This window comes from Pan paniscus, chromosome 3, assembly GCF_029289425.2.
Source record: "Pan paniscus chromosome 3, NHGRI_mPanPan1-v2.0_pri, whole genome shotgun sequence".
Classification (NCBI taxonomy): Eukaryota; Metazoa; Chordata; class Mammalia; order Primates; family Hominidae; genus Pan; species Pan paniscus.
This window is the reverse complement of record NC_073252.2, coordinates 103,763,711-103,785,963: the sequence shown is the minus strand read 5'-3', so window position 1 is coordinate 103,785,963 and position 22,253 is coordinate 103,763,711. Positions and strand designations below refer to the sequence as shown.

At 35.0% G+C, this 22,253-nt stretch overlaps 2 protein-coding genes and 1 pseudogene across 2 annotated transcripts in view; 2 read left to right on the top strand and 1 right to left on the bottom strand.

The window, feature by feature from the left end:
- Window positions 1-17,392, top strand: part of INTS12 (integrator complex subunit 12) — a 26,122-nt gene extending 8,730 nt beyond the window's left edge. The window contains exons 2-7 of the mRNA XM_003829979.5: window positions 16-180; window positions 4,353-4,505; window positions 6,522-6,709; window positions 7,870-8,029; window positions 13,180-13,326; window positions 16,702-17,392. Of these exons, the coding sequence (XP_003830027.1) occupies window positions 25-180; window positions 4,353-4,505; window positions 6,522-6,709; window positions 7,870-8,029; window positions 13,180-13,326; window positions 16,702-17,286 (1,389 nt within the window). The 5' untranslated portion in view covers window positions 16-24 and the 3' untranslated portion in view covers window positions 17,287-17,392. The remainder of the gene's footprint in view (window positions 1-15; window positions 181-4,352; window positions 4,506-6,521; window positions 6,710-7,869; window positions 8,030-13,179; window positions 13,327-16,701) is intronic.
- Window positions 17,286-20,969, top strand: LOC106634702 (ATP-dependent RNA helicase DDX50-like; annotated as a pseudogene).
- The window catches only part of ARHGEF38 (Rho guanine nucleotide exchange factor 38), a 126,588-nt gene continuing 125,098 nt past the window's right edge, over window positions 20,764-22,253 (bottom strand). Inside the window, exon 14 of the mRNA XM_003829971.6 lies at window positions 20,764-22,253. Within this exon, the coding sequence (XP_003830019.1) occupies window positions 22,068-22,253 (186 nt within the window). The 3' untranslated portion in view covers window positions 20,764-22,067.

Sequence of the window (22,253 nt, the reverse complement as noted above, 5' to 3'; positions counted from 1 at the left end):
CTTTTTTTCCTTCAGGCGTTTGCAATGGCTGCTACTGTGAACTTGGAACTTGATCCCATTTTTTTGAAAGCACTAGGTTTCTTGCATTCAAAGAGTAAAGATTCTGCTGAAAAGCTAAAAGCACTGCTTGATGAATCTTTGGCTCGGGGCATTGATTCCAGTTACCGTCCATCTCAAAAGGTACTTGAATGAATAAAAAGCTTGGAGAGAGTTTTGTAAGGCCTGTAGTACTACACTGATAACATATAGACCATCTCAAAACAATCTCTGCCAAAATAATCTTTCCTTGTAGCATGAAGAAATTCTTTATTTTCTTTTTTCCCTTCAAGTTTTCAGAGAACTGTTACACCACATAGAAAAATCGGCTGGGGGTGCAGGATATTCTGTTCTACTACTTTATGTGTATATGAATTCACTTGTTTACGACTTACTTTAATTTCCGATTCTTTATGATCAGAATTTTTTTTAAGCTGCTGAATGTAACCACAACTTACTTCTAATTATTGCCTAATATTTTAGGGATTAAAAAAAATCAAGTAAAAGGACAGATCTTTCAACAAAATAAATTGAATATGGGTAGGATAATTTAAGAGAAAAGGAGGTATGGATGAACTCTGAGAACTGTGTAGCTCCTGTCTTGATAATAACAAAGCAGCCAATGGCAGCTTTATGTGAAAAGAATATATGTTTTGATACCAAACACACCTGTTTTAAATCCCACTTAAATCTTATAATTGTGTGATGATAATAGACAACGTATCTTGATGTCCCAGGCACTTTTCTGAGTAGTTTATATGAATAATTAATTTTAATTATGATAATGATCCTTTAAGATAGATACTGTTTTCTTTATTTTACGTAAGGAAACTGAGGTACGTAGAAACTTCATTTCACTTAGTCTGTTTATTGGTAAAATGGGGATAATAAGAACTACTTTGCAGAGTTGTAAAAATTGAAGGAGATACAGTAAATGAGTCACCTAGTGTAGTACCTGCCTGGTACATAATAGGCTGTCACTGAATGACAACTCTTATTATATTCCCTAATACCTACTAAGAAATTCTATCAAATCCTTCTAAGCTCTGACCCTCAAACTCCAAATCACTCAGGTCTGTGGACTTAGATCCCAAACTGAGAAGGAGAAAATAGAACATGACTAGCTCAAGTCTAACCAGAATCTGAAGCTCAAGAGAGGATCTAGTCCCAGGCTCAGAGCCCACGTAAACACTGGCATTTTGTCCCCAGCCTTCTTTCAATACTAGGTCTAGTACTCCGAAGCCTTTTTATTGTACTTTGAATAGCAGAACCATTGTGACTTCATTTCTTCTATCCATTCTCATTGCAGTAGGTTCAGTGAGTTCAGATCGACCAAATCAATATGGCTCTACAAAACATACTACCAAATTCATTCCACTGTGGGTGTTGGTATTGTCCAGATAGGGAAACCTATTATTACTAAAGAAAAAAATTGTTTTAATGGGGCTCTAAAATGGAAGTTTATCTCTTAAAGAACATGAAAAATTTGTTGTGATTAAAAAGCACACTGCCCTTAGGTTTCTAGCTACAGTTTACTTCTCTTGGTCAGTTTTCAGAAACTACTTTGTTATAGGTTTTTAAAGCCCAGGTCCATTTAATTTTAGCCTTCAGCTGAATATTTTCATCACTAGATTTGTGTAAGAAGAGTGATTTATGCCAGTGTTTCTCAAACTTTAGCATGGATAAGAATCACCTGGAGGTAACGCTTACAAATATTACCAGGTCTCCAAGTGTATTCTAACATGAATATTGGTTGATATTCATTTACATTAATGCGGAAGGCAAATGTGAAATAATGCAGTTAAAACTTAACTCATCCGTCAACAACTAGAACAACTTTTTTGCTGAATTAGGTAATAGTTTAATACTGCATGACTTTGTCCTCAATTTTTTAGTTACACACAATACACGTTTTTGTTTTTCTGTTGTTTTTTGTTGAGACAGGGTCTCACTGTGTTACCTAGGCTGGAGTGCAGTGGCACAATCTTGGCTCACTGCGCTCTCTCCCTCCCAGGTTCAAGCAATCCTCCCACTTCAGCCTCTTGAGTAGCTAAGACTACAGGTGCATGCCACCATGCTTGGCTAATTTTTTTATATTTTGTGGAGACAGCATTTTGCCATGTTGCCCAGGTTGGTCTCAAACTCCTGGACTCAAGTGATCTGCCCACCTTGGCTTCCCAAAGTGCTGGGATTACAGGCATGTGTCACCACACCTGCCCACCACACATTTTTAAGTTTAATCTGCATTATTAACATTTTCTTCAACACTTTACTAAGTCTACACCAGTGGTCAACAGACTTTATAAAGAGCCAAATAGTAAGAATTCTAGATTTTGTGTGCCAGATGGTCTCCATTGCAACTATTTAATTCTGCCATGGTAATGTGAACGCAGCCATACATTACAAAATGAATGGGTGTGGCTGTGTTCTAATATAACTGTTTATAAAAAACTATTTATAGGCCTCAGTTTGCTAACCCATTGTCTAAACAATCAGCATAATAATATATCAAGCCCTGCCACCACTAGATCTGAGGACCCATTCCTCCTTCCTTTTTCTTCTCTTCCCCCTCAGAGGTAACCACTATTCTGAAATTGTTGTGTATTATTCCCATTTATACTTTTGTACTTTTACATATTATCACAGTAAAGTAGACTGCACTCAGCTGCCTTAGTTTTGTTTAGAATGATGGGGAAGTGCCCTCCTTTTGGGGGAGGGGGAATTCCAAGAGCTGCCAAAGTTTATGCATACTATTAATGACAATAAATAACAAGTTATCTATATCAGCAAAGCTATAATACATGAATAAGGAATTGAATTTAAACAGAATGAAAAGACAAGCCACAGACTGAGAGAAAATATTTGCAAATCATATATCTGATAAAGGCCTTGTGCCCAAAATCTATGAAGAACTCTTTTAACTCAATAATAAAACAAACAGATTCATTTCTTTTAAATGGGCAAAATATTTTATCAAATAGTTTACCAAAGAAGATATATGTATGCCATATGAACACTTGAAAAGCTGCTCAACATCATTAGTTACTGGGGAAATGTAAATTAAATCTAAATGAGATATCACTACATACCTATTAGAACATCTACAATTTAAAAAGAGTAGCCATACAAAGCATTGGTGAGGATGGGAAGGAACTGGAACTCTCTCATATATGCTTGGTGGAAATATAAAATGGTACTGCCACAGTTTGGCAGTTTCTCAAGTAATTAAGCATATATTAATACTTACCATATAACCCACTCCTATTTTTTCTAGAGAAATAAAAACATAGATATATATATAAATACTTGTACATGAATATTCATAACAGCTTTATTTGTAATAGTCCCAAACTGCAGACAACCCAAATATCCATCAATAGGTAAATTGATAAATAAATTGTAGTCTATTCATTCAATGGAATATTATTCAGCAATAAAAAGGAATTAACTATTGATACACTAAACAACATGGATGAATCTCAAAATAAATATGCTGAGTAAAAGAAGCCAGACCAAAAAAGAATATGATTCCATTTATATAATTTTCTAGGAAATGCAAACTAATGTATTGTTACAGAAAACAGATAAGTGATCATGATGATGGGAGACATATTTTTCTATATGCCTGATGATGGGAGACATATTTTTCTTGCTTGATGATGGGAGACATATTTTTCTATAGGGTGTATACCTGTAAGAAAGTAATTACAAAGGGCCACAAGGAAATTTGGAGAGATGATGGATATGTTCATTATGTTGATTGTAGTGATGGTGTCACAGATGTATACATATGTCAAAACTTATCAAATGTTACACTTTAAGTAGGTGTAGTTTGGGCCAGGTGTGGTGGTTCACGTCTTTAATCCCAGCACTTTGGGAGGCCGAGGTGGGCGGATCATTTGAGGCCGGAGTTTGAGACCAGTGTGGCCAACATGGTGAAATGCCATCTGTACTGAAACTACAAAAATCAGCCGGGTGTGGTGGTGCACCTGTAGTCCCAGATACGCGGGAGGCTGAGGCAGGAGAATCACTTGAACCCAGGAGGCAGAGGTTGCAGTGAGCCAAGACTGTGCCACAGCACTCCACTCCAGCCTGGGCAACAGAGTGAGACTCTGTCCCAAAAAATAAAAATAAAAAAGGTACAGTTTGTATATCAATTATTTCTCAATAAAGCTATTTAACTATTTAAGAAAGGAATATTACATGGTTATAATGAAATGTCTTAATTTTTAACTGAAAATTGTTTATATTAATGATCTTTTTTTATGATGATCAGTCTAAATATTTAATTACTGGTACCTTTTTTCATCTTTTAGGATGTGGAGCCACCCAAAATTTCAAGCACAAAAAACATTTCCATTAAGCAAGAGCCCAAAATATCATCCAGTCTTCCTTCTGGTAATAATAATGGCAAGGTCCTCACAACTGAAAAAGTAAAGAAGGAAGCTGAAAAGAGACCTGCTGATAAAGTAAGATTTTATTTTAATCTTGTTAAAAGAAAGTAAATTAGTTGTTCCATAAGCAGAAAGAAACCATGTTTTATGCCTATTTCTTTTATATAATAATGGGTATAGGTATATAATAATCATCACTCAGTGAATATATATTGATAGCTATAGATTTTGACTTTTCAAAAAATGAGTAAAATTTACAAATTTTAAAGTTAAATGGTTAAAAGTTATTGTCAATAAATATTTGAGTCCTAAGGAGTATAGTAACTTTGAGTGTAAGCTTTAATCTATGCCTCAGAGATTCTAGATGGAACAGTTGTTAAGAAGAAAAGATAGATACACTTTGGGAGGCCGAGGCAGGTAGATTGCTTGAGCTCAGGAGTTCAAGATCAGCCTGGGCAACATGGTGAAACCCCATCTCTACAAAAAAATACAAAAACCATCTGGGTGTGGTGGCATGCACCTGTAGTCCCAGCTATTTGTGGGCGGGTGGGGGGTGGGAGGATTGCTTGAGCCCAGGAGGCAGAGATTGCAGTGAGCGGTGATCGTGCCACTGCACTCCAGCCTGGGTGACAGAGTGAGGCGCTGTCTCAAAAAAAAAGGAAAGCAAGAAAGAAAAGATGGGAAAGAGTATAGACGTAAATGACTAAACATAAACTTTATAGAGTGGTATGCACCTGAACAGGGCCAAAGATGATTCTTGGATTGTCTATTTTTAGATGATTTCTACATATAGTAATTAAGATTTTAGTAGTTAGAAAAAAATACATTTGAAAGATATCTTCAGTAACCCTTGCCCTCAAGATGAAGTATATTATCCCGTATGTTTTCATACTTTTGCTAAATAGTGGCTATTCATAAACTACATTAGATTATTTCTCTGCTTTTAGATCTACATAAGTGAAGCTGGGTGTGGTGGCTCATGCCTGTAATCCCAGCACTTTGGGAGGTCGAGGCAGGAGGATCACTTGAGGTCAGCAGGTCGGGAGTTGGCCACCCTGGCCAACATGGCAAAACCCCCTCTCTACTAAAAATACAAAAATTAGCCAGGTGTGATGGCGCACACCTGTAGTTCCAGCACCTCAGGAGGCTGAGATGTGAGAGTCACTCTAACCCAGCAGGCAGAGGTTACAGTGAGCAGAGATTGTGCCACTGCACTCCAGCCTGGGCAACACTGCAAGACTCTGTCTCAAAAAAAAATTATGTGAATGTTATCATACTGTGTATGTGTATATCCTTTGGTAACTTTTTCTCCACTCAACTATGTGCTTTTGAAATGTATCTTTGTTAATGCATGTAGATCTAGATTTCTTTTAGCTACTACATAATACCAGTTTATCAAATCAGTAGGGGAATGATTAACCAGTTTATCATTCCCCTACTGATGCACAATTAGATATTTCTCCTTTGTTTCTATTACAATGGAGTTTGAGTGAGCTACTTTATACATATGTCATGTTAATAGTTTCTATAGGATGTATACCTATAAGTGAATATAATAGGATATGACATCTTCAACATTACTAGGCATTGCCAAATTTCTGTCAAAAGTAGATGTACTAAATTTACACTGTCATCAACAAAGTATAAGAATTCCGAATTCCACGTCTTATCAGACTTTTTGATTTTTGCCAAATCTAATGGGTATATTGATAATATTTATATCTTAAAGAAGGGAATCCGAATTTGCTTTGAAGCAAATATGTGTTAAGTCTGTATGGTAGATACTAGTCTAAGTAAATCCATCGATCTTCCATAATTCTTTAGTAGATAGAAGAGTACAAAGCAAAATACAAATGTTTGTTAAACTGTTCTGATTTATTTATTTCTATCTTGCTGGTTTCATTTAATGTACTAATAAATTCATTGCAATTCTTCTACAGATCTTTAATGTGCACATCTGTCCCTAACTATGTGAATATATCTGTAAAATGAACTTGATCATTGCCAATTGTCCTTCTTACTCATCTTTCAGTGACTTAAAGTTTATTCTACCACATTACTTTATCATTTTCTGATGCCTGCTTTTTATAGATGAAATCAGACATCACTGAAGGAGTTGATATTCCAAAGAAACCTAGATTGGAGAAACCAGAAACACAGTCATCTCCCATTACTGTCCAAAGTAGCAAGGATTTACCTATGGCTGACCTTTCCAGTTTTGAGGAGACCAGTGCTGATGATTTTGCCATGGAGATGGGATTGGCCTGCGTTGTTTGTAGGTAAGTTGTATCTTGCCACAGATTCTTTTGTTACTTTATAAAGAACACATGACCCTTTCCACTCCTCAACCCCCAAAATCAGAAAAATTGTTGTGCATTTTCTATTTTGTTTTTACTATTTGGAACTGGGGTGGAGATAAGTAGGTAACTGCCCATATAACAATTTAGCATATTGAAAATTGTCAACTATTTTGTCTTTCCCAACTATGGCTTTTAAATCTGTTATGTTGTAACATTTTCTGCATTTTTGGGTTCCAGAGGGAAAGTGATTATTATATTATGATATATATGCCTTTGATAATCTAAGGCTATGGTGATTGCTTTTTGTGCTGTTGAAATTTATACTTTTTTATACACACATGGCTTCATTCTATTAATCTGATCAGACATTTATTGAGCACCCTATGTGTGCACAGTAATGTGCTAAGGACTGTGGATAATTAGGTCCAGTACTCACCTTTAGGTGACTCATATTAATGAAGAACAACAACAACATATAGCTAACTAATATAAGGGAATTTAATGGAGATACAGAATGTTATGAGGCTGTTGGAAGACTAATCAGAGTCTACTACCTTCTGAGAGAAAGGCAAAAATTATGATGAGAAATGACGAGAAAATAGCCAAATTTAATCAAGGCATTCTATATATTTATTAATGGTTGACCATAAGCTTTAAAAACTTATGCTTTTGTGCATGCCAAGTGTTGGGGTTTGTTATTTGCTCTTTGGGTTTCTGGGATTTTTTTTCTTTTTAATATACCAAACTTTACCAGAACAACCTGGAAATAACTTTTTTTTTTTTTTTTTTTTGAGACAGAGTCTTACTCTGTCACCAAGGCTGGAGTGCAGTGGCATGATCTTGGCTCACTGCAGCGTCCATCTCCTGGGTTCAAGCGATTCTCCTGCCTCAGCCTCCTGAGTAGTGGGGATTATAGGTGTGTACCACCATGCCCAGCTGATTTTTGTATTTTTAGTAGAGACAGGGTTTCACCATGTCAGCCAGGCTGGTCTTGAACTCCTGACTTCAAATGATCCGCCTGCCTTGGCCTCCCAAAGTGCTGGGATTACAGGCATGAGCCAGCACACCTGGCCCCTGAAATAACTTTAAATTATGGCATTTAAAAAAGTAGTGTAATGTTTAATGGTATGTTTTCTTAGGCAAATGATGGTGGCATCTGGCAATCAATTAGTAGAATGTCAGGAGTGCCATAATCTCTACCACCGAGATTGTCATAAACCCCAGGTGACAGACAAGGAAGCGAATGACCCTCGCCTGGTGTGGTATTGTGCCCGATGTACCAGACAAATGAAAAGAATGGTAGGAATCATATTTTTCTTTATTTTAAACAGTCTGTCAATGTTTTTGTTGGTATGTGCTTTCAAAACAAAGATTTGAATATTTAAGATATTGAAAAAATAAATAATATAAGCTGATTATTTAAATATTTATATGTATAGTATGTATATGTGATTAATATTTCTATTGCTAAAGACCAGACCATGTTATGTGCATTTTTCTCTTTTTAGTTTTATGTAATTCTAATATAGATAAAACAAGATTGGTGACACACAAATTATGAATATTCCTTACTAGTCTGTCAATGTATTGACAAACATTTTAAAATACCATGCAGCACTGAGAAGTGGTGAGATACAAAGCCCCACTCTTTGTTGAGATCTGGTAAGGAAATATAGAAAATTTCTGAGTGAGCTTAAACCACCGCATGGATAAGATGTGTACAGAGGCGATATTTATATGTGCATATCTGTCTTTCCAGCTGCATTTCTCTGTTGCTTAGTCTTTCCTTCTCATTGTCCTCAAGTGACCATTACCTCATTCTTCCTATGTACTTCCTCTTTTTACTGTTCACTAACATACCTGCCTTTAATATCATAGTGAAATATCTTTTCATTTGTTATATTGGATAGTTTTCTAACTTTTATTCACTTATAAAATAGATAAATGATAAATGAATTTCATAATTTTTCTTTTAAAGAAAACAAGAAATTGCCATAATGTCTTATTCTCCACCTCTCCCTCCCACTTCCATCTCTCTTCCCCTGCCTTAAATTAGTGATTCTCAATTGCAGAGTTCTCATGTCTGTTAATCAAATGAATTTCTATATAAATTTGTCTAACCAATATATCTTTTAAAGGTCAGAAGTACTTAGTTAAAAGTAAAAACTCGGGATACCCATTTTACTTTTTAATCAGTTAAATCAGAAATAGGAAGTGTTTTTATTTATTCCTATGAAATAAAAAGTAGTAAATGAAAAGTGTGTATATCAATAGTGTGTATATTTCTTACTTGTAACAGGAAATTTCTGTGACAAGTTACAATCTGTTCTGCTCAGTTTGGTTTTTATTTAATTTATTATTTAAACTAGCCCTCCAGGATCTCAAGTGAAATTATTACAGATGAGCAATGCATTCCAGAGCATTGATAAGAAACCACTAAGAATTGGAAATTGTCAAAAGAAACAAATTGTGACAATAATCTATCTTTCTTTAGTATGTACTCAACTGTTTCATTATTATTATCACTTTAGCTCCTTTAATATCTAAAGTAAGCACTGTTCTTCCCCCAAGTTTTTTCTCCTCCATTTTTTCTGATTTATTTTATGTCAAATCTATGTTTATGGTTCTAACCCTCTTCCTGGGTGAGCTTCTATAGCTAACTAGATAGTCTATAGATACTTTAAGGTCAATATATTTAAAAGTGAAAGTTGTTCTGTTATCCAGCTTTTTTTTTTTTTTCTGCAATTGCCTGAATTAGAAAACATCTTTGATGCCTCTTTTAATTCCATATCCCGTTGTTTACCAGATTTGCTAATTCTACCTCTTATATGTCTCTGAAATCTATTCATTTCTCTTTTATTACCCTGATCCACAAATCCATTACTTATCTATTGCAATAGCCACTTAAGAAATCTCCTTGCCTCCTATCAATCCACTTTACTTACTATCATTAGAATTCTTCTAAAATATTTACCTACTTATATATGCCCAGTGGCTCTCAATTACTTATATAATGAGGTTATACTCATTAGGATGCATATGTGGACCTTCTCTTTTTGACCCGACTCTACCTTACAGCCCTCTCTCTCACTGCTTCAGCATACACATTCATACACTCTGGCCACTCTGACACAGACTAAGTGTGTCATTCCCTGAATATGTGGAGAACTTTCATGTTCCCATATGTTCTGCTTCTCAGCTTCTTCTCTTCATCTGGGATACTGTTTATTCTTTTATCTGCTTTGCAAATAATATCTAATTTATCAGTAAGAGCATGTATTCATTGGCATAGCACTTAAGCAGAGCTCAAGACTGGACACATTCTACATTCTGTTGTTCTTAAGTTAAATAAAATGAAGCAAATGTAATTTTTTCTTTTTCTGAGACAGGGTCTCACTCTGTTTTCTAGGCTGGAGTGCAGTAGCATGACCATGGCTCACTGCAGCCTCGACCTCCCAGGCTCAAGCAATCCTCCCACCTCAGCCTCCCAAGTAGCTGGGACTACAGGCATGTGCCACCAGGCCTAGCTAATTTTTTTTTTATTTTTTGTAGAGATGGAGTCTTGCTACATTGCCAGGGCTGGTCTCGAACTCCTGACCTCACGTGATCCTCCTGTCTCGGCCTCCCAAAGTGCTGGGATTATAGGCATGAGCCACCATGCCAGGCTAAATGCAGATTAGTACCAGAAATCAACAGTGAATCTGGTCTGTGTGTCCAGAAGTCAAAGTACTAAATGGGGAGTCATGGCTAATATTATAACATGACTAGAATACACCAAGAGCAAATGTGGGGAAATACCAAAAGACATGATCTAAAGTGAGCCTAAAGATCAGAATCCAGGAAATGTAAGGTTTAATGAGATAATTTTGGAACAGTGGGGATTCTAAATACAGTCATTCTAACTATAATTGCTTTGAGTGAGATTCTCATATGTGCATTGGTTATTGTTCCAAGGTATCTCAAAGATATTATAAATAGGACCTGATATCCCCTTTCTCCTCAAACAGATTCCTCAAACTGGGGCAAGTTCTGCAGTACACATCATTGTAGGAAGACCTAGTTAAGAATGTTGTGATCGTGTATGGCAGGGTCCAGGGTTATTCTTCAGTTCTATAGTTTTCTCTCTACGCAGTAGTGGAGTTTTTCCCCAGCTTCAGGTGAGAGACTCATATCACTTATTGCAGTGGTTCTCAATCTAAGGTAGTAACACACTCCTATTTTGCAGCATTTAGAAATAGGTGGGGTTTTTAGTACTGCCATTCTGGCAGTTAGTGCCTTAGTGGAGAATTTTATACATTTTGCAATGTTTGAAGCAGTCATCCAATGAAAATTTTAGTACCTTTGTTGAACAAAACAGAATCAGTAATTATATCCTAGTTCCCTAAACTAGTATTACCAGTAAAGGACAAAGGGTTGTGGGTATTTCTTACTCAGTTTCTAAGATAGCTGGATAAAACAGGGAAGGCAGAAGATTGAAACATGATCTCACAGGCAGAAGTACTTCCTGGGGCTTCATCATAATTAGTCTTTATCTGTTAAAACATACAAGTTAGGTGGGTCCTCAGAGTCTAACCTCAGGAGTGCTAGATGTGGGTGGAAGGCAGTGTTAAGATTGAAAGCCATGGTTTTGGAGCCGTATGTTTCTGTTTTACTGTGAGGGATGCATTCTCGTAACATGGTTTTGCAATGAAGGATAAGATGGCTCTGCTTTCCTGCTAGTACCAGTAATCAAGTAATCAACAGTGAATTACTTCGAACATTCTTAATATTCTTGATCTAATTGTTGCTTTATAAGTGATGTTGAAGGTAGGTGTACTTTGATGTGGAAGGTATGTAGTATAAAAAGTGATACGAATTGAGATTTAAGGACCCAAACTATATAGTATGGCAAACAATAGCCCAAGATTACACAAGAAGGCCCAAACAAGAGCAAAATAGGCCAAATTCTGGCTTCCAGAAATGGTGACAAATTGTTAATAAATTCCCTGGTATAGTATTGTATGGGCTTATGAAGATTATCAAAGACTGTGGAATGGCTGGTGGGAAGCATCTTTCCCCGTTCAGTATGCATGGATTTTTCTGGATTCAGTTTGATTATCCTTTGTAAATAATAATGATGAATAAACAGTAACTTTTTGTTAGCACTCAACATTTTCCAGACACTATGCTAAACTCTTACATAATCATAATTCATCCTCATGACCCACCTTTGAAACAAATGCTATTACCATTTTACAGATGAAGAGAATGAGGCTTTTAGAGATTCACGTATTTTGCCTGAGGTAATGTATCTAGAAAAATAGTTGCTGTTTTTTTTTCTGTTGTTGTTTTTTTGAGGTGGAGTTTCGCTCTTGTTGCCCAGGCTGGAGGGCAGTGGTGCGATCTCGGCTCACTGCAACCTCCACCTAATGGGTTCAAGCAATTCTCCAGCCTCAAGCTCCCGAGTAGCTGGAATTACAGGCACCCGCCACCATGCCCAGCTAATTTCTGTATTTTTAGTAGAGACGGGGTTTCACCATGTGGGCCAGGCTGTTCTGGCTGTTCGCAAACTCCTGACCTCAAGTGAACCACCCGCCTCAGCCTCCCAAAGTGCTGGGATTACAGGCGTGAGCCACTGCACCCAGCCAGTTGCTGGGTTTTAATCCTAACTGTGTTTGACTCTGAAAATTACTCTTAAACATGGCACATAACCATTTATAAACAGTTATAATTATCTACCTAGAAAACACTAAAAAATAAACTCAAAAATGATTAGAGTTTATAGGAAAATTTAGTCAAGTACCTAGTTATAAAATAAAGGAAAAAATCAATTATTGGTCAAAATAAAACTGAAGATGCTTATAAAATAATAGTGGGTGAAAATTCTTTCATAACATAGAAATTTGTATTTATTAACTTTCTCTAAAGATTTAGTGTGCCTAGTTTTGCAATGTGGAAAAACCTCAAAAAGTTTAATCATTTATCAATAGTTTTTTTCTCCCTGTTCTATATTTAAAACCATATAAATGATCTGAGCTGTGTTTTAATTTGCCCTCAGCAACTGAGGAGTCGACTTATGCCTAGACCCCAAGAAGAAAACTCCTGTGTATTTGACAAACCCCAATGAGAAATAAATGTACTTCATCATGAGTAAAGCTAACGGTTACATATAGTTTGTGATTTTGCTCTTTAAAAAACAATTTTATCTTGTTAAAATGGTATTTAACTAACCCTATTCTGTATTATTTCTAAAGCTTAATATTATCTTTACTGTTTAGAAACTAATACAATCTGTAAGACCATTAATATGATAATAATTTGTCAAAGAGCATATATATTCATTATCATCACACTATTTTTTAAAATGTTCAACTGTATTTCATTTCAGTGACGAGTCCTATGAGGGATTATTATCTTTCTGTATATTCAGTTAAGATTTTGTATCTGATTTAATCCACTGATTTTTGCAGGCTCAAAAAACTCAGAAACCACCGCAGAAACCAGCCCCTGCAGTTGTTTCTGTAACTCCAGCTGTCAAAGATCCATTGGTTAAGAAACCAGAAACTAAACTGAAACAAGAGACAACTTTTCTAGCGTTTAAGAGAACAGAAGTCAAGGTATAGTAGATTCTATTTTTATCTAAGATTATATCTTAAAGTTTAGTTGACTAAAAAATAGTTGCTTGATAAAAAATTTAATGAGAAACTTTATATACTAAATGGCTATATTTTAGGAATTAAGACTTTACTACTATTATATTAGGTAGAAAGGGAACATTTATATCATTAATTAATCTCTAACTCTGTTGTTTTTCTTTTTATCACAAATACGAACAGTCTATGATCATTCCAAAATGACATTCTTTACCATTCTCATCTGGTTAGATATTTATCTTCAATCAGAAATCTGGTTTAAATTCAGGCGAGGTGCCATGACTCACACCTATAGTCCCAGCACTTTGGGAGGCCAAGGCGGGTGGATTACCTGAGGTCAGGAGTTTGAGACCAGCCTGGCCAACATGGTGAAACCCCATCTCTACTAAAAATACAAAAATTAGCCAGGGGTGGTGATGGGCACCTGTAATTCCCAGGCATGGTGGCGGGTGCCTGTGATCAGCTACTTGGGAGGCTGAGGCAGGAGAATCGCTTGAACCCCAGAGGCGAAGTTTGCAGTGAGCTGAGATAGCACCATTGCACTCCAGCCTGGGTGACAAGAGAGAAACTCCGACTCAAAAAAAGAAAAAGAAATCTGGTTTAAATTCAAAATACCTCTGCCCTCAGTAGCAACAATTTTGCTCCCCACCCTACTTGAGCAGATTGGCCTTGTAATTTTTTTTTCTCCCTTCTTATTGGCTGTTGAAGGAGTTTTCTTGCTTTGTCTTGTTTTGTTTCTTTATAATAAACTTTCGATGTTATCTACCTCTTATATCAAGGGACCACATTGTCTAGTGAGGGTATCACCTTTCTCATTCCTAAGTTTGCATCCTTGAAATCATACTACATTATTTCTTAATATCTTGGCCTTTTTATATCATGGAAAAAAATAATTTTCTAATCTAATTTCGTAACAAAAAGAATACTTTTACTGAGGTACACATTCCAATATTAAGCATAGCACTAAATATGGAAGAAAAAAATATTTAAAAAAAATAGCCTCAAATTCTCAAAGATTGACCTGAGAAAACTCTAAAGTTATTGCCTTATCTAAGTGACTGTAAGTAGTAAGCTTCATACCCTTGATGTGATGAAAAAGAATATGAATACGAAATACTTTTAAAAACTTATTGATAATTATATTTGGAGATTATTTTTCATTTTAATTTGCCAGGGAAGATTTGCTATCCAAGGCATATCCATTATTGATTTGTCATATAGGAACTTGGTGAATTGGAATAGAAGTAAGAATAACCAGTTTATTGAAAGTAATTAGAGTTGCTATATTCTGCATATAATCACTTTTTAGTAGATTTTTAGATTAATCTGTTACTACTAAAGTTTATTTTTAGAAAATTCAACATGAAATCATTTTATGGCAAACAAATTAAAGACTGCTGTCATATTTGTTTTGATTAAGAGGTTTTGTGTTTCTTTAATAAAAAATTCACTTTTTATAAAAGTGAATAAATTTATACTATAAAAAAATTGTTCCCATTCACATATAAAAAGCAAATGTCTTTTCTAACTTGCCCATCTAGCAAATAGGCAAGAAAATATTTATAGTTAAAAACTTGAGAAATTTGTTTTCTACACTGAAATAGTAAGAAATCACTTGGTCTCCATTGTTTGTGTTATATTACTTCTATGTGTCCTGATAGTATTATAAACCATCTGTCATCCTGTTGAAAAGCAATACTAAGCAACAGCAAGCCATTAAAATGAAATGCCAGACACATAGAACATGCTTTCTTGCTTGTACTTCCTAAGTGTTGGTCTTTTAATTACTAAAGGTGGGTTTTCTTTTGTGAAGTTTTTTGAAAGATCATTTAACCATATGGCAGACAGTTTTATGTTTAATAGCAAGAAAAGGAAAAAAAAATTAGGTCTTTCATAACTGAAAAGTAAAGGTTTACTTCTTGACTAACTTTTTCTCTCATTGCTGGTATATATTCCTCTAGGAATAAATGGTTTATGTAGTTTTTCTTCTCTGGATAACTTCATAAGATAGTTAATATGTTACTGTAAGAAAACATCCTATCAATTTTCAGAGTATGTGGACAAATATCTGGATTCCTTCTCTTATAAATCAAAGATCTCAGAACTCTATTTTTGTTACTTTTCACATTGATTAAAAATGTATGCATGCAGACAATATTGAAGGCTACCTTGATTTCAAGAGCTAAAAATGTTTTTCAACTATTTCAGAGTAAAGTTCTAAATTATAACTGGATATATTTTAGGTATAATAACTACCATTTTTTAAGTAGGATGTTATTTTGTAAAATTTTATCTTTTACCTATATGTGAATGTAATGCTTTTGTGAATCTTCTTAAGAGTATAAAGGTAGAAAAGGTGTCAATAAGAAGTTCAATTCAAAATTAATTTGAACTACGTACATTTGTGCCTAATATGAAAGTGAAAAAATCTATTCTTGTGTGAACAAGAGCAATATGTATTTATATAGTGGCATTGGTACCATTGTGAGCTTCTGATTAGCCAGGAAAGTTAATCAGAGAAGTTGAAGTGTTATACCCTTATGAAATATATCAGAGAATGAGATCAGTCCTACCCAAAACGTCACTGTGCAGCCTAATGAGGCAATTGATAAAATCCTTATTAAAGGAGCAGGAGACTCTTATATGATAGTTTAACCGGAATCATGGGCAAATTGTGAAACTAAAATCATGAGACCTTTTTAATACATCATAAAAATTGTACACTTCCAAGTAATTAACTTTGCATATATTTTGTACTCCTGTAACTGTTGCTCAAAATTTAGGAGGACATTTTTTTTAATGGGTTTAGAATCTATACGGCTGTCTTCTTTCTCTCACACAGTCACTCAGTAAATAAATATTGACTGAATCTCTTCATCTTGGATATGTTCTCCTGAATATTCTGGGTATGGGCATTTTTGCTATTAAGAGTGAATTAAATTTTTGAAATGATCCCTAGTTATTTGGAGAAAAGTCTAAAAGAATTAGATGTTTAACTAAGGTCGATAATACTTTGTTGGGTAAAAAGTATGTTAAAGCACTAAATCTGGTTTTCAGATATAGCTTAGAATTGAATCTAAAAGCAATTCCCAAAAAGGAATTTCATATATTTTCTTTTGGAATCATTAGAACAAGAATATGGTATCAAAAATTTTCTGCTTTGCAAATGATAATACCCAGTAGATACAGATAAGTTTTGTTCTGTGTGGTTTTTCAGATCAGCTTCATAAGAACCTAATTTGGTGGTGTGATTTAAATTTCCCAATTCATAACTTGGGATGTTTATACAGGTATTGATTAAACTTGGCTCTAATGTAATTATTTACTTTATTTTTTTAGACATCCACAGTTATTTCAGGAAATTCTTCTAATGCCAGCGTTTCCTCGTCAGTAACTAGTGGCTTAACTGGATGGGCAGCTTTTGCAGCCAAAACTTCCTCTGCTGGTCCCTCAACAGCAAAATTGAGTTCAGCAACACAAAACAATACTGGGAAACCTGCTACTTCGTCAGCTAACCAGAAACCTGTGGGTTTGACTGGTCTGGCAACATCATCCAAAGGTGGAATAGGTTCCAAAATAGGTTCCAATAACAGCACTACGCCCACTGTACCTTTAAAACCACCTCCACCTCTAACCTTGGGTAAAACTGGCCTTAGTCGCTCAGTTAGTTGTGACAATGTCAGCAAAGTAGGTCTTCCTAGTCCAAGTAGTTTAGTTCCAGGAAGCAGCAGCCAACTAAGTGGGAATGGAAATAGTGGAACATCAGGACCTAGTGGAAGTACTACTAGCAAAACTACTTCAGAATCCAGCAGCTCTCCCTCAGCATCCCTTAAAGGCCCAACTTCACAAGAATCACAGCTCAATGCTATGAAGCGATTACAGATGGTCAAGAAGAAAGCTGCCCAAAAGAAACTCAAGAAGTAATGTGGCCAAGTAGGTTTTTGTATCATATTAGCCTAAAGATGAAAGGCTTATTATTATGATATAATCTGTAATACACTGTAATTTAATAAAAGTCTTCATAATCAAATTTCTATTGTTTCTTACCTTAAAATGCTAAATATTATATAACAAAACTTGGAAACTTTCATTTTAAATCAATCTTCAACATTTTTATTCTAATGATTTCCATAGTGTGTGAAAACAATGATTAGAATGACTGGTTCTCAATGAGATCTTCAGAAGATTGAAAGCATCTGTGAATTTAAGGAAAAAGAAATAGTTCGTCTTCTAGCAAAGCCCCAAGAGTTGATCCTGATGAATGAGGTGCCTTATGTGGCGGCAGGGATGACCCAACATAGTTTTCTATTTTCCTCCCCATATTCTGGGTGTTCATTTTCTGTGCTAGCCCCATTTCAACTGACTCTCCCTCTCCCTCCCAATTATTTCATCTTTTTCAAAATTATTTTTTCATTATTGATTTCTCATATCAATGGATTTTCCTAATTGATTTATCATACTTCATATTATATCTTTACCTTTTTTATCACCTCATTTCAATTATTTAAGGGTATATCTTTTTCCAATAAATTGTGCTGGTGCTTAATACAATATTTTTTCTCACATTGCTCACTTTTCCTACATTGCCAATGTAATACATGCACATAGTACGTAATAAATGTTGAATTTTGATTCATCTTGGTTATGCACATTCCTGATAAGTTTTGAAGAAAAATATCATTTCACAAAGGTCTTTGCAGATGGAAATGTATGACTTGTTCACACACTGATGGCTTCTTCCTATACCATGAAAGAAAAGGCTATCTTACTTAGTGCTCAAAATGTTATAGCATTTTACCTAATTTTAGCTAACTTTGTATACAATAAGCTCCTATATAATGATTAATTCTTGAGATTGTTTTGTACATTGTTAACCCATTTATGCCAGAGGTTGCAAATTTTTTTGGTGAAAAATCAGACCTGATGATGACCTTGAACAGTAGGATATAAATAACTCTATAAGCCAAGAATTGCAATAATGGAACACTAGGCATAAGTGGGTTAAGTCAGAAAATGTGGAAGGTCTGCGTTGTTGTCTTACTTGCAAGCTAACAAATTAACCAGCAATTGTTGTACATGTATATTCTGAGAGAAGATAGGAAGCCCTCTGCATCAGAGAAACAGTTTATTATTCACAGCAAAAAAACTGGATATCCAACAAATTCACACATTCACAAGACTATGAACAGCCTGTTCCATCAAACTTGATTTGTGCTACTAAATCTTCACTCTACAAATCTCTAATCTCAAACTGTCTTCCTTAATCCCTAGGTTTTTCTAACATCATTATTCTAAAGTATATTGATAGGTGATCTCTGTAAACACAAAGCTTTTAAAATTAAGCTTGGTCTTTTTTTTTTAAAGGAAAGATTATTATTTTAAACTGCTCTGTTAAATAATGGTGCTAAATTATTTGTAGTAAATTAGAATCCAGGATTGAGATAATCCATTATCTCAATTGTGATCTCAATAGGCAGTAAATGTCTGTTTACCCTATATGTAAATAATGAATTATCTCAATCCTACAGAGACTTTTGCTTTGAGAAACAGATTTATTTTGATAAAACATCAATTTGACATAAACCTCAATTTCCCTTTGGGGTCAAAGAAACCAAAAAATACATATCCATAATTGTTTATAGTTCAAAACCAGTTTGGACTAAACAAAATTACCTGACATAAAAACTCAGCTCAGCAACTATAACAGTTAATGTAACCTCCATACCTACAAAAAATGAAAGCAGTAATGTTTATTACAGTTCACACATTGGCACTTGAAATGAAAACATTTATCCCATCACGGAAAATACGTGCTACATAGAGTTGAGAAGAGAAGCAATTATTTTAATTTCTGTTGTACCTCAGAGGGGACTTTCGTTTAGGAGGTAATTTATCTTTCACTGAGTATGGCTCTTTGTATAGATAATGTGTACATACATATATTTAGGTTATGTACATATGTATAAGTACACATATCTAATACAGTATTTAGCTCAGTTTGGTATTTTATAGAGGTATATTTGGTATTAGAGTTTAAATTGTCTCAAGGAGCTTTTAGACCTTGATTTTTTCATATCATAAAATGAGCTACAAGACCCTTTAACTGAGCAGTAATGAAAGTAGCCAGTTTTATATAAATAGCATTTATTATTTTATGATCATTTTATTTAGTTTGTTATATGCAGATGTTTTCCCCACTAGAATTTAAGTGGTATGAATGGAGGGATCTTGTTTGTCTTGCACAGCATTGTATTCCCACTAACTCTCAATAAATACTTACTGGTTCAATGAATGAATGGACAGATAAGCAAGTGTGCTAACAAGTAAGCTTTTAGGATTGTACATTTTAATCCCATTAGTAGATATGTGGTGACTATCATTTTTCTATTTTGCATATCATGCTTTATGTAAGATTATATAACTACAGATTTTAGTGACTTAAGGAAAAGAAAAGGGAAAACACTAAAAGAAAAGGCCTTAAAGTCAGAAGACCTGGTTTTAAATCCCAGTCCCTCCATGTGAGGTCCTCAATTTCCTCCTTTATAAAACACAGATGAAAATGAGATGTCTTTCAAGTCTACAGTGGATCTGAAGGGAGGGCTATTATTTTCTGTGAGACGAAGAAGAATGTAACTGACATGGCCATGAATCCGCACAAAACAGAATGCACTGTGTTTACATGGGGACATTGCACAGTCACAAAGAGAAATTACACTAAAAGGCTTCAGAGAGGTAATTATAAAGTTTTGGTGGCAACCAATGTGGCTCCTCGTGGTTTGGACATTCCTGTAGTTGACCTGGTGATTCAAAGTTCTCCTCCTCAGGATATTGAGTCCTATATCCATCTCTCTGGATGCAGGGGTAAAGCTGGACAGACAGGGGTTTGTGTATGTTTTTATCAACCAAGAGAAAGAGGTCAACCAAGACATGTGGAACAAAAAACACGAATTACTTTTAAATGTGTAGGTGTTCCTTCTACAATGGATTTAGTTAAATCTAAAAGCATGGATGCCATAAGGTCTCTGGCTTCCATTTCTTATGCTGCTGTTGATTTTTTTCCAACCATCAGCTCAGATACTGATAGAAGAGAAAGGGGCGATAGATGCATTGGCTGCAGCTTTAGCCCACATTTCTGGTGTATCAAGCTTTGAACCATGATCTTTAATCAACTCTGATAAGGGGTTTGTGACCATGACTCTGGAAAGCCTAGAGGAAATACAGGATGTCAGCTGTGCTTGGAAAGAACTTAGAAAGCTGAATAGTAATGCAGTGTCTCAGATTACCAGTGTGCCTCCTGAAAGGAAATATGGGTGTTTGCTTTGATATTCCTCCAATTGAGTCAAAGGTTACAGGCAAAGTGGCATGATTCCGGCTGAATACTCTCAGTGCCAGCTAAATTACCTGAAATTAAAGAATATTATGATGGAAACATCTTCTAATTCCAGACAGAGGAGTGGCTGGTCAGGCCAGTCAGGTGGTCGATCCGGCAGTTGGTCAGGTAGAGAGAGTCGACAAGGCAGTCGCTCAGGAAGTCGACAAGATGGTAGAAGACGAAGTGGAATAGAAATAGATCAAGAAGTGGGGGCCACAAACGGAGTTTTGACTGAGTATTTGATAGTTAATTTACCAGTGTGAGCTTGCCTATTTCTACCTAATCATGTACATTATGGATCAAAAATTAGGTCATCATTGTTGAGGTATGTGTCTACTATTTGCAAAGAAGTTGATCGTATTTTTTTTAAAAAGTATTTCACAAGAATGGTTGTAAACAAATCTACTTATCCAGTTATACCTTTGAATAAAAAAACCTCCTTTAAAAAAAAAAAAAAAAAAAAGAAAAGAAAGAAAAAAGCCCTGGCTGAGGGGGAAGTCTATTTAGATGGTTGGAAGCCTTAGAGTTTTATTTTTGGTTTACACTACCTAGGTTTAAGTCCAGGCCCACCACTTAATAGCAATGTGATTTGGATTAAATTACTTCACCTTTTTGGACCATGGTTTCTTCATAATGTTTTGTGTATTAAACAAGTTACTACATATAAAGCATTTAGAACAATGTCTGGCATATAGTGTGCATTCAGTAATGTTACATGTTAATATCAAGTTATCCAGTTTTAGTTCAAAACATATAAACAAAACATTAACAAAATATATTATCAAAGACTTCTAGTTGGTGGTATATTCTTCTTATGTATATTTGGTGTATACTCTGATTTATACATATAGGTGTACAATTCATATTATCCACATATGTGTATAAAGCTACATAATATATATGGTTTATGTGTATGTATATAAACATGTATGCATTTGCAAGAGAGCAATATGAAAAAAACATTTAAGGCAAAATACATCATAACAGTAAAAAAAAAAGTAAATTGAAAAACCTTTGGATCCAACCTTTCTTGATGATAAAAGAATATAATTACTCTTTCAAAAGATCTTCACTTTTAAATAGTTGATAGTTGAAGCTTGGGTCATTTGCTTTGCTATTTCTGTTGGCTTAGTGTTTCTTTCAACATGTATCCTTTATAATACATTCATGCAATAATCCTGTTAGGAAGTACAGTATTCCTGAAAACCCAGTACAGTATCAGTTTCTGTAGTTCAGAGGTTTCTTGCTTTCTGGTCCAAAGTTTTGTAATGTCAGTTTTATGAGGTAGTCAATCAACAACTTGCTGCAAAATAAAAGTTGAAGGCTTATTTTCTTAAGCATAAGTCATCTTTCCAAGGTAGTTAGCTGGCACGTATCCTTTCTGCCCTTGAGCTTCGGCTAACCACCACTCTTTATTGCCACTTAGGTCACAAAACCTGAGTATATGAACTCTCTGGTATTCCTGAAGGCTGAGTTCATGGTCACTCCGTGCTTGAAAAGCATGAACTGCATAGAAAAT